Source organism: Elgaria multicarinata, chromosome 5 (assembly GCF_023053635.1).
Source record: "Elgaria multicarinata webbii isolate HBS135686 ecotype San Diego chromosome 5, rElgMul1.1.pri, whole genome shotgun sequence".
NCBI classification, from domain to species: domain Eukaryota; kingdom Metazoa; phylum Chordata; class Lepidosauria; order Squamata; family Anguidae; genus Elgaria; species Elgaria multicarinata.
Genome location: NC_086175.1, coordinates 75423098 through 75435312, shown reverse-complemented (window position 1 = coordinate 75435312; position 12215 = coordinate 75423098). Strand labels below are relative to the sequence as shown.

The following is a 12215-nucleotide window of genomic DNA, read 5'->3' as shown; positions in this document are numbered from 1 at the left end:
ATCTATTTCAAAATCTGCTTTGTACTTTGGGTCCAAGAAAATCTATTTATGCAAGGTTTGATTTACCTAGCTAGCTGCAGCAGAAAACACATTCAACTGTAAAACGTATGCAAATGATACATTGACCCACGTTAATTGTAAATTACACTAAAGAAAACATAAGGGGACAATTTTAAAGGGATTCACCAAACACTTCAACTTGAAAATTTCCCAGCAATCAATTGACAGAATGTGGCCAATGCTACTTTCTATAAAGCAAGCATCTCTGAAATTAGCTAGAAACTTTATAGTAAGAAAGATCATCCGCTTTCCCTTCCTGCCCACCACTACCAACGTTAGGGGGGAAATAAGTCTCACAGGATTTCTGTTCACCCTCCCCCATTCTCCTCAATGATTTGAACAATGTGTATATTATCTAAGCCGTTCAGTATTTGATGCTTTATTCACTTCTAGATTCTGTAACAGAGATCTTTAGAAGTAGCTCTAAAACTCCAACGCTTTGATAGAGCGGGTATTGGGCAAGAAATGAAATAAAAGGACCCTCAAGATGTTCTATTGTGGATCTCCCATCATATCGTTACAAGGAAAAAGCTTAGTACTTCCTCCTCCTTCCCTATCGAAGCGCGCGCGCGCACGCAAGGTCCAAGGCCCACCCCGCCTACAAGCGGAGTGCGAAGCTGGCGAGTGGGGGCGCGCGCGCGTGCACGTACGCACACAAACTTCCATTCCCGTTCTCTCGGTTTCTCCCTGAGCCTATAGGGCTGACCTTAAGTAGCCCAGCCGGGCCTTCACAACGCGCGGGACCGGGATAGGCGAGCCAGGCCCGGATATCTGAGAAAAGTTCTTAGGCCGCTCAGGCTTGAGTGGGGACGAGCTGCTTCGCGGGGCGGAAGGTAGACTGAGGGGAAAGAAAGAGGGCTGAGGAGAAAGAGAGCCCGAGGTGCCCGGGTCACCCGACGCAGCAACTGCGCCGCCGCCCACACGCCGGGCCCAGGAGAGCCCGCTGTCCACAGGAAGGCCTTAGCGATTCTTCCCTTGCAGCGTAGGAACTCCTCCCTCCCTCACAGTTCAAGAGTTAGGAGCGGGCCCCCACCGCCTCCCATTCACCCACCCACCCACCAACCCAAGAGACCGGGCCCGGCGAGGCCTGGCCGCCCTGCACTCCCTTGCCGGGCTCCATTCCCACCTCCTGGTTGAAGGCGTTCACAGCCTCCATGTTGTCGTTCGGCGGAATGTGCTAGCACGCGCGCACGAAGGAGCCGGGAGGAGGTCGCGGGACGTCGTTTTCGGCCGCGTCCCGCCTTCAAGGCCTCGGCGCTAACATGTCCGTTTGGCGGTAGCCCGCAGCGTCTCGTTGGCGAAGCCTCCGCGCAGACTGTCTCTCCCCAGCGGGATGGTGGAGCCCACGCCGCGAACAGCACCCTGGGATAGCACAGGCCGCCCGGCCTCGCGCCACCCATCGGAGGAAGGGGGTGGAGGTAGAGCGGCGTACAAAACTCAGGCAGACGAACGAACAAGCGCACGCCCTCCCGGAAAACCACGTGACAAAGCTGCCTTCCCACTCCGCTTTTAATCGGCTATTTCCGGAGTTCTCTCCCATTTCGTCCCCTGCGGCCTCGAGGAGGCAGCAAATTAAATAAGGGCGCCACGATCCTATGCACTGCTAGACAGGAAAAAAAGGTCCTACAACTCCCAGCATTCCTCAGACAGCCATGCTGGTTAAGGAATGCTGGGAGTTGTAGGACCTTTTTTCTGTATAGGTTTGAGCTCTGAAGGGATTACAAATTGGAAGGAATTAGTCACTATATACCGTACATCCCTATAAAAATAAAATACAGTTATTTCCCATGTATTCTTACAATCCTCGCCTGAGTCAAGTCTCCAGAAGAAGAGACAATTAGTTGAGAGTAACTTTCATTGAACTCAATGGAATTTACTTAAAAGTGTACATACAGAAAAGGGCAACCTAAAATGATGAAGGGACTGAAGCATCTCTTCCATGAGGGAAGGTTACAACAGCTGGGATTGTTCAGCATGGAGAAAAGGAGACTAAGGTGTACAAAATTATGCATGGTGTGAAGAATGTGGATAGGAAGGAATTTTTCTCCCTCTCCCATAATACTAGAACCCGGGGTCATCCCATTAAGCTGATTGGTGGGAGATTCAGGACAGAAAAAAGGAAGCATTTTTCTCCACATGGAAGAATTAAACTATGGAATTCACTACTACAAGATCTGGTGATGGTTACCAATTTATTTGGCTATACAGGGGGTTGGATAAATTCCCAGAGGAGAAGGCTATCAATGACTACTAGTCCTGATGACTATGTGCTACCACTAGTATGAGGCAGTAAGCCTGTATACACTATTTGCTGGGAAACATGGGTGGGAGGGTGCTGTTGCACCATGTCCTGCTTGTGGGTTCCTGATCAACAGGTGGTTGGCCACTGTATGAGCAGATTGCTGGACTAGATGGGTCCTTGGTCTGATCCAGTATGGCTCTTCATATGCATGGATGGTGCTTCAAGTCCTGCTGAAGTCAGTAGCACTTGTGCTTTCTGACAGAGAACTTCTAGTGCTACCAAATTGTGTTATTATTTATTATTACATTTATAGCCTGTCTTTTTTTCTCTTGCAGAGAACCCAAGGCGGCTTACATGATCCTCCTCCTTTCCGTTTTATCCTCACAACAACCCTGTGTCGGGTTAGAGCCAGTGACTGGCCCAAAGTCACCCAGTGATCTTCATGGTCAAGTGGGGACTAGAAACCAGATCTTCCAAATCCCAGTCCAACATTCTAACCACGCTACCACACTGGCTCTCATATGGGTGCTTCCAGATGAGGTTTTATTTTGCAATCACCTTGCTTCGTTTATAGACTTTTATACAATGCCATCTTCAGTTTGTAACCCTCTCCTGTTTTCCCACAGCCTTTTCTATCTTTTGTTGCTTCCAAACGTAGAGGCCTAGTGCTAACAGCCAGAAGGCACTGTGCAGCTTTTCCTACTTTTTTTCCCCCTGAACAGGTTTTCTGCAGTAAGAAAAAACATGGAAAAGGCATGTGACAGAAGGCTTATGAGAGGAACTGGACCCCCTGTAAAATTCCACGGATGAGGTAGGGCAATGGTACCGTAAAAGGCCTTGTCTAGAAGCAGTCAAAAAATCCACTAAGGAGAAAAAAATGGAATAGTGCTTTCAATCAATGCCTTTTGATTGGAAGCACCACACACTGCAGACATTCCATCTTTTCCTCAATGGACTTTTGTCCCAATCATGCAATTGCACTGCCTCATTCTTGGAATTTTATAGCGGGTCCAGATGACATCTTCCATTTGTAGCTCTCCCATGTTTTCCCACTGTTTCTTCCATATTTTTTTCTTGCCAGGAAAAATTGGCTAAGGAATAAAAGACTGAATAGCTGCACAATGCCTTTTTATTGTTAGCAGTAGGGAGCTCCGAGATTAGTCTTTTATCGTGCATTCACCCTGCCTGTTCACCAAATTTTACAGGGGGTCAGGGTCCCATACAAAAACATTTTCCACTTATTTTATTTATTTATTTATTTATTACATTTCTATATTGCCCAATAGCCAGAGCTCTCTGGGCGGTTAACCACTTGCAAGCCTCCTATATTTTCCCACCACTTCTGTCTTTTTTCTTTCTTCAAAAAATCTGTTAAGGAGGAAAAGATAGAATTGCTGCACAATGTATTTTTTATTGGCAGTGCTAGGAATTACCATTTGTCTGGAATTACCCTTAGTAACAACAGATTTTACAGGATTAAAGTCTGTGTCTTTAGGACCAGGATGTCATACCCTTTGAACACAAAAGAGTTAAAAATGGTTATTAGGAAAATACACTTGATCAACCCAGTTCTAACTGTATGAAACCAGTTAGGAGCCATAACTAGTGACCCAAGGGGGAGATGCATGTCCCCATCTAGGAACACTCATGGCCATACTCACATCAGCAGCATACACAGAAGTTACTTCCACAAGATGATCTCTCTTGCTTCAAATGGATTGTGAATTACAGTCATGGTGATAATGTTTGGCAATGGGACAGAATTATGGTGGCAATAACTGCAGTCAGCGTGGTGGTAATAACGGGATTGCGTTTTCAAAAACCTATTACAGAAGGGGGGGGGGAACTCTTCATCGCTTTATGTCACCCAGAAGACCCAATGTTAGTAGAAATACTTCATATCTGCATCCATAACAGCAAAGATGGGTACATATAATTCTTATCAGATTATGTATTTTTTCCAGAGATCTCCCTGTTGACATCTACTTCACAAGGTAGCTATAATAATGCACATAAATCATGTTTCTGAGGCATTGAATCTTAACCATTCTAAATGTGCATACTGTTTCATGATATTTTATCACTACGCTTACAGCTTTTGTGTTAGCATATAACTTACTTTTGGTAAGGTACTATTATTTCTTGTTCTGTGTTTGTGTAATGCCTAGCACAAGGGGGGTCCCCTTCTCAGTCGCACTTAGCTACCACAGTCCCACAAATGCATAATATAGTAGAATGACAATGGAACTGTATAATTGGCATTAGAGTGGCGCTAGTTTTAACTTGACAGACCAACTATGGCTCTGTTCAGGCAACATACTAAACCACGACGGTTAAGCATTTTGAGCTAAACATTATGGCTTAGCGTGAACCATGACTTAGCGTATCATGCAAAATCTTCCTTTTTCTCACATTCTGCAGATTAATTTTCAGACAATCTTGGCCACTTAGAATAAGAGGGAAGAATAAAAATTGCCTGCAGGCAGGAATGCTTATGTATATTGGAAAGTTTTGTTCCTCATTCAAACCATCACTGACCCTGTTCAGACAACACGCTAAGCCACCAAGTTAAGCATTTTGAGCTAAACATTATGGCTTTGTGTGTCATGTGAACCATTCCTAAACATGGTGGCTACATAACCACAGTTTAAACATGCTCATTAACCATTTGCTGCAAAAGGGTTAGTGACCTAACCATGGCTTAGTATGTTGTCTGACAGGCCCTATATTATTAATGTTCTGTGCTTCACATAATTGGTGTGTTTATTTTATTCCAATTATCTTCTCAGATGGTTACGTTAGTTTATCCTCTTTGGTGTCTCAGTCACTGTCTGTACCACCTGCTTTCAAAGTAGGCTGATCTAGTATAATTTCTTGAGGCATATAGAACAGAAGAGACATTTGTATTATCAAATAGAATCGATTCAAGCTGGAGACGCAAGGGTAGAAGAAGCCAATCCTTTCTGGCCTTGCTAATACTGTAAGGATGTGATCCTATGCATGTTTAGACAGGAAAAAAGTTCTAATGGCTGCCTGGGGCATGCTGGGGGTTGTAGGCCTTTTTTTCTGCCTAAATATGCATAGGATTGCAAGTGAGATGAATCAAGCAAGAATCTGAGGGACAAAGTAGATGTGTGCTCACTGGAGTTGTCCCAGGATGAAATAATATGGATAACCTCATTAAAGCTTAATTGTTTTATGTGCCTGCATTCATACACTAACTCAAATCAATAATTATATGAGCAGAAGTGTTACATTGGAATCAGCTCAAAATATTTCAAGAATTACTGTTTATAATCTGTCCAGTGAACCTTTCTTATTGGGCAGATTAAATAAATTAAAAAACAGAAAGAAAATTGAGGAGGGTCTTTTCTACCCCTTACCAGCAAAAGAGGAGGAAAAAACTACATGGAAATATTTAAAAACAGGAGGTTTACATTTGTAGGATGAACATATTCTGAGAGTGCTTCCACTTCTAGTGCCACCACATAGGAGGCATTGCGCAGCTATTCCATCTTTTTCTCCTTGACAGGTTTTCTGTGGTAAGGAAAAAGGTGGAAGAGGTAGTGGGAAAGCACAGGAAACCTATGAGTAGTAGAAGAAATCTAAACCCCCATAAAACTCCATAAATGAGGCAGAGCAGTGGCATAATAAAAGCCTTGTCTAGAAGCACCCCAAGTCCACCACAGTGAAGTATTTCATTATGTCTTGTTTTGAAGAATTTATGCTGCTTGCATAAGGGAAGAAATAATACGTGCCCTTCATTATCTAATATCTCATGGGCTGCAGAAAGTGGGTGCGAAGGGAAGGAGATGAAGAGGAGAGAAAATAAGGCATCTGAACATAATTGAAGTGCATTGTATTGAAAAGACCAACAAAATCTATACCTCTATTCTATTTTAATAATTCTTTAAAAATTCTGTACTAGAGACTAACTCATTGGCTGTTTCCCAAACACACAGAGAAACACATGCACGTTTTTTCGTCTTTTTAAATAACTCGTTAGCAATCTCAAAGAGACTTCTGTTGGGGTAGACTAAAGTTATGAAGGATGATTCCAGACGTCTATCCTGCAATCAACTTGCCAGGCCTGCCTCAAACATGTAATATATCGGGGAGAGGCGGGAGGTTTGAGTGTTCCAGGGGGTAGTGGCTTCCATTGGTAATGCTCTCATTTTTTCCCACTGTTTCTTCCAATTTTTTAAATAAAAAAATCCATTATGGAGAAAAAGAAGGAATAAGTGCATAATGCCTTTTGATTGGTCATGCAGGGAGCCCTCCCTTTGGAAACACCTTAAATCCCTTAGTTCATTTGTTTCCTTAACCATTTTTGCTTTTAATTTCAACGTTATCAATAACATTTCAGATAATATTTTGGATATTTCAATGTTATTTTTGTGTATGTTCTGGTTTTGTTTCGGGGGGGAGGGAGGGGGATGCAGGGCATCCTTCTCCAACCTGGGACCCTCCAGGTATTTTGAACTACAACTCCCATCAGCCCCAGTCAGCAGTGTCAATGGTATGGAGTTCTTGGAGTTGTGGTCCCCAAAAATCTGTAGAGAATTCATTTAGTGAAGGCTGGTGTAGACAAATATATAGTGAAGCAATATTCATAAAAAACACCAGATGGCACTTAAGTACACACTGACTAAATCATCACCCAAAATACCAACTTCTACAATTGGCTATCCCTACAAATGCACAGATATGATTTGGTTTGTGATCCAGTGCAGTTCCAAAAATCCCTTCCCTACATACACATACTTTTTTAAAGGGTGGGCTCCTAGCACCACCAATCAGAAAGCATTGTGTAGCAATTTGTTCTTCCCTCCCCATAACTGATTTTCTGCAGCAGAAGAAAAAGAACAGAAAAGAAAAGGCAGGTAAAAGAACTGGTGAGAAAACATAGGACGGTTATGAGTGGAAGATAACCAGTGTCTCTACATTCAGGAGAAATAGTTTTGCTTACCCAAGGCTTTGTGCTTCCTGGTTCTTTGCTGCTATTGTTATAGACTGCATTACATGGGAGGAGAGGGGCGACCATGTGCTTTGAATTGAATACTTCCCCTCCCCTCCCTTCTATTGAGGCAGCACCATCTAGTGGCAGAAGATTGCCACTAAAGATTGGCCAGTCACAGAAGTTTTGGAGTCAATTTCATGATGTTGTCAACAAGTAGAACGTCTCCAATGGAATCTTCTGGAAATCCCAGGATAAAAAGAACCACTTTTAAAGTGGTAATAACCAGGAAACAGCAGGATCTTCTGCCATTACATGGCGCTGTCTCAGCAGAACTCAATGCAACCGAATGGAGGGGAAGTACTCAATTGTTGCCCTTCTCCTTCTGTGTAATGCTCTCCCATAACAATTGCGCTAAAGAACTGGGAAGTACAAAAGCCCTGGGTAAACAATGTGATTTCCCTTAATGTAGACATGCTCAGAGGTTCAAGGCTGATTTTCCCAAGCTCTAGGTGCCAAGAACCACCTATGCTCTTTTGTCAACTACACCCACGCAGGATCTACACTACTGCTTTATAACGGTTTATAACAATATTGACAACTGTTGGGGCCCATGACACATTGCATATACCATTTTCAAACCACTTTCAAAGTGTTATATCCTGCTTGCTGTAGATCTGGCCCTGAGGATGCACTTGCCATCAAATATCCAATTTTAGGTTGTCAGGGACAACCCAAAATTCAGTACTAGAAGGGGAAGCTGCTTTTCAAGTTTGTGTGTGTGTGCATGCAGCTTAAGAAACAAAACATATTTACTCAAGCAGAAGAATATCAGCAACCTGCTTTAAAAATAAAAAATGGCAGTCTTTGCACCTTTACTATCAACAGGCTTGTATGTGGTGATAAAACCTCTCTTCATACATGAGCCAGACTATGCCTCTGGGAAGATGCACAGAAATCTCCCTTTTCCATAAATATACTTCAGTACCTTTCATCCCCATAGTTACAGCGACACTTAGGTGACAGTGAGCAGCGCCAGCACTTTATGCTCTTCCTTCTTCCAAGAGCTGAAGCAAAGTTATAAGGGCTCCAAAGATGACTCTGACAGTGACAGGTTGCTGCATCCTGTACTAATCAAGCAAGGCCAAACTATGCTGATAAGGTGACCTTGCATCCAATTCTGCAGGCAACTGTCTTCTTCATCACTAGGAAGCTACATTTAGGTCTGCTAGTTCTCGAAGGCTTCCATAAGGGTATATAAAGTGCAAAGGGCTAGGAACATCCAGGGCTCCATGCCAGATTTGTCCAAAGTAATTGTCTTGACAAGACAGCTGGCAGAATCAATGCTTCTAGAGATCATGGGAAATGGAGAACTGGCTATGGTGCAAACTACTGCATAAGCTACAGGAAATAAAGGGAAGCAATATAAAGATGGCTTATCATTTATGGACAGCGGTTGCGCCATGCTCCTACCTCCAACCACCATGTGCAAAAACTTCACTTCCAAGTACTTCTATAAGTCTGGTTTGTTTTTGTTTAATGTGCATATGCTAAGGTTCTAAACATGTATAGGGGAGTTGTGTTTGTTTCCTGAGCAACAAGAATAAAAAATCCACATGCGTACACAGGGTTTCATTTTCACAGATGCACAAAGAGGCAGAGACACAACAGGACTTAAAAGCCAAGTGCACAGTAGCACAGCAATCGTGCTTGCTTGCCGCCTAGAGACCAGGGCATCATGTGTGGGAGCCATAGGAATAAGCCTCTCCAATACTACAGTACTTGTCATGGCATGACTTGAGAGTGCATGCCCATGAGGGGGGAGGGGAAGAAATATCAAAGGGGTGGTGCAATACCATTTGGGTGGAGGGGTGTTCTGATCAACCCTTAAAACATATTTCAGAAGTAATGCATTTCACAAGGGCCCTTTCTACACCTAAGGATTATTATCCCAGGGAAATGGAGGGATCGTCCCTGCCTGTTCCTGGGATCCCTTGTGTGTCATTTGGATGCACAGGGATGATCCGGGGGGGGGGGGGGAGAGGCAGATCTAGAAACGGCCAAGGTATGCTATATAGATTTCATTTCATGCTCAACATGGCAGTGTAGTAGGACTGTATTTTGTTTTCAGTACTCACTGTATGGTTGCTAGGCAACTAACCAGTAGCAGCAATTTGCATGGCTCTTTGTTTGGATTAACATGCAGGCATTGGAGCTATCTGGTGCTGGCAACATCACTGGTGACAAACAAGTTCCTTCTGCATGTCAGCCTTCCTGGTGTGTGTTTTAATCAGCCTGCGAGCTATGTTAGTGCTATTTATTTTGTGTGATATTGCCTTCTCCTTTTCAAGAAATATAAAATCCATATGCACATGTAACTAAATTCAGGTTTAAAACACAAGGGGCACTACAATGCAATAGTCCACACATATCTGTAAAATATGAGACATCGGCAAGCCTTATTTGTAACATTCAAGTAAATTATTCTTCCTTGCAGATAAGGAGCAATTATTCGTTTAGCAAGAAAGAAAAATAATTGTGAGCTGCAATTTAATGTAGAATGTCATGTAAAATTTTTCATTTTCCACTGACATGTAGGGTGTTTCTCCCCCCCCCCAAAAAAGAAAAAAACCAGCAATAAAGAAATCTGTTTCCTCTTCAAAAAAATCTCTCTGCCTGCTTGTCTAAAAAACCAAGCAGCCAGAGAAGAGCCAAGGGAGGACACATGGAGTAAACATTTTGTTGAATAAGTACCACCAATTAGTGTTGAATTAGCATCTTATTTTTAAAACGCTTTGCTTTAAACACATTTGCAGTCTCCTTGCTGCATAAACCACAGTGTAGCAGTTTTGATCATTCGTCCTAAAAAAGTTGAGGTGAAGGTAAATTGAGGGCTGTGATTAAAATAGAGCTATCATGCAAGCGTGTGTGCAGACCAAAATGGGAACTCAGAAAATAAGGATGAGTCGCGCAACATGTGAAATGTCAGCTGACACTTCTGAATAGCACAAATAAATGAACAGATACATTAATAACCAGGGATGTTCTAACCATAGAAAATGCTCAAATATAATAATCAACATAAAATCGAAACATTCCAAAGGGGTTATCATGTTAGTTGGTTGCCGCAAAAGGCTCAGGGCACCTTAAAGAGGAATGTATTTATTGTGGCATAGATTTTCACAGACTAGAGCCCTCTTCATCAGTTGCATGAAGTGTTATTCTCATTTGGCAAATATCCACCTATGCTCAGTTAGGGTGACTATATGTCTTACTTTGAGGAGAACAGTCCTCTGTATGAAGGGCTGTCAGAGGACAGGCCTTTATTTGATTTAAAGATCAAGAACCATAAAAAGGAAGGATGAGGTCCTTGAAGTTGTCCATCAAAAGTTAGCACCTAGACAGCAGACTGTGCAGGCAAATAGGTCACTTAGCCACAGTTTTCCCCACTGTACAGTGAGATGTATTGTATTTCCATTTAAGGGTGCAATCCTATGAAGATAGTTGGCACTGCAACTTCTGAACTCGGAGGCTGCCAGGTATCCAATGCAAGGTGGCCTCCAGCCACCCTGCATAGATGGGCGATGTACCCATCTAGCAGCTTTGGAGTGGGAGGGGAGGAGGTTGAGGAGGGCATAGGCAACGTTGCATGGCTGATGCCCCTGTCCCTTTCCCTCCCCACTCCCTGGAATGCCCCCTTTTCCCATCTCTCATGCTCTATTTCCAAGCTCAGAGACAGCCAGAACCGCATTCGCTACAAGGGGGAGCGTGGTTTCTGGACTCCAAGGTTGGAGGCTTGTTTCCAACTTCGGAGCCCACAAACCAAACTATTATATGATCCCCATATGCTGTCGGGGGGGGGGCGTAGAATTGCTCCTCCTATTATTATAATTATTTATACATATGAATCTATAGATATAAATTAGCATATGAAAGTTTTATTAAAATCTGCCCTCTTTTGTCTTTTTTGGGGGTGTGTGAGATTCTTTTCCTTTTTTGATAATGTTTGGGGGGCAGCCTACACATGGTATAGAGTGAGAGGGGGTTGTAAACTGTGGGGCTAAAATAATATGAAATGGAAGGGTTAGCAGTAGGTTTGTGATATTTCTATACAAAGCCCAAATGTAGAAGATACAAAATTTAGCAATTCAACAGCAGGGTTTTACACCGGAGGAAGAGGATTTTATACCATCTGATGCTGGGACTTCTTTCTTTGAGGATACATCCCCTCCAAACACTAGGTAAAGCTACCCAATTTGGCTTCTATTGGTTTCTTTTTCTTTTTCTTTTTCTGAGCACACCATCTAAAATGATCTCCAGCTTTGTTAATATAAAACCTGTCTAGTTTCTCTCTACCTTTGATTTCACCTACCAGGGGACAATCACGGAGGGGACATTAAGCCATGGTCTCATGCTGAGAGATTAGAATAATTACCCTCAGCAGCGTAGCTTGTTGTGTCATGCAAACCCAGCCATGGTGGCTTGCTGTCATTAACAAGCCACCCAGAATCCATCAGCTGCTGTAGGCCTTTTTGTTTCACCTAAGGATGGTGACAGCTCTGAGTAACAGCTGGATTTTATATTTTCAAAAATGAGAGATCAACCATTGTTCTTTTGTTTTTCCATCTCAGTAGCCCTGGGGAGAGTCCTAGGTGCAACCTGGAATAATCTCAATGAACCTAATTTTAATGTCTGCTGCCTCCTCTCACATTCCACCTTAAGACAGTGACTAGATACAGATTCAATGGCTTGAACATCAGACACTTTTCTCCTCTTCTTCCCCTGCTCTGACCCTTTTTGCTTTTTTAAAAATTTAGAATCTTGACTGATGAAGAGTCTTGGAGAGCACAAAAGCTTGTGAAGTATTTTGTGACCTTTAGTTGGCCCAATAATATATGATGGAGCACATCTTCATGGATAGCTTGCTATAGGGTATGTTTTGGTTCCCATTTGTTT

General features: G+C 42.9%; 1 protein-coding gene across 2 annotated transcripts in view; it reads right to left on the bottom strand.

Moving 5' to 3' along the window:
- Positions 1-1484, bottom strand: part of SCAF4 (SR-related CTD associated factor 4) — a 64545-nt gene extending 63061 nt beyond the window's left edge. For both annotated transcript variants that reach the window (XM_063126712.1, XM_063126713.1), the window contains exon 1: positions 1187-1484. In XM_063126712.1, coding sequence (XP_062982782.1) covers positions 1187-1216 — 30 coding nt within the window. In that variant the 5' untranslated portion in view covers positions 1217-1484. The remainder of the gene's footprint in view (positions 1-1186) is intronic.
- Between the last annotated feature and the right edge of the window lie 10731 nt (positions 1485-12215).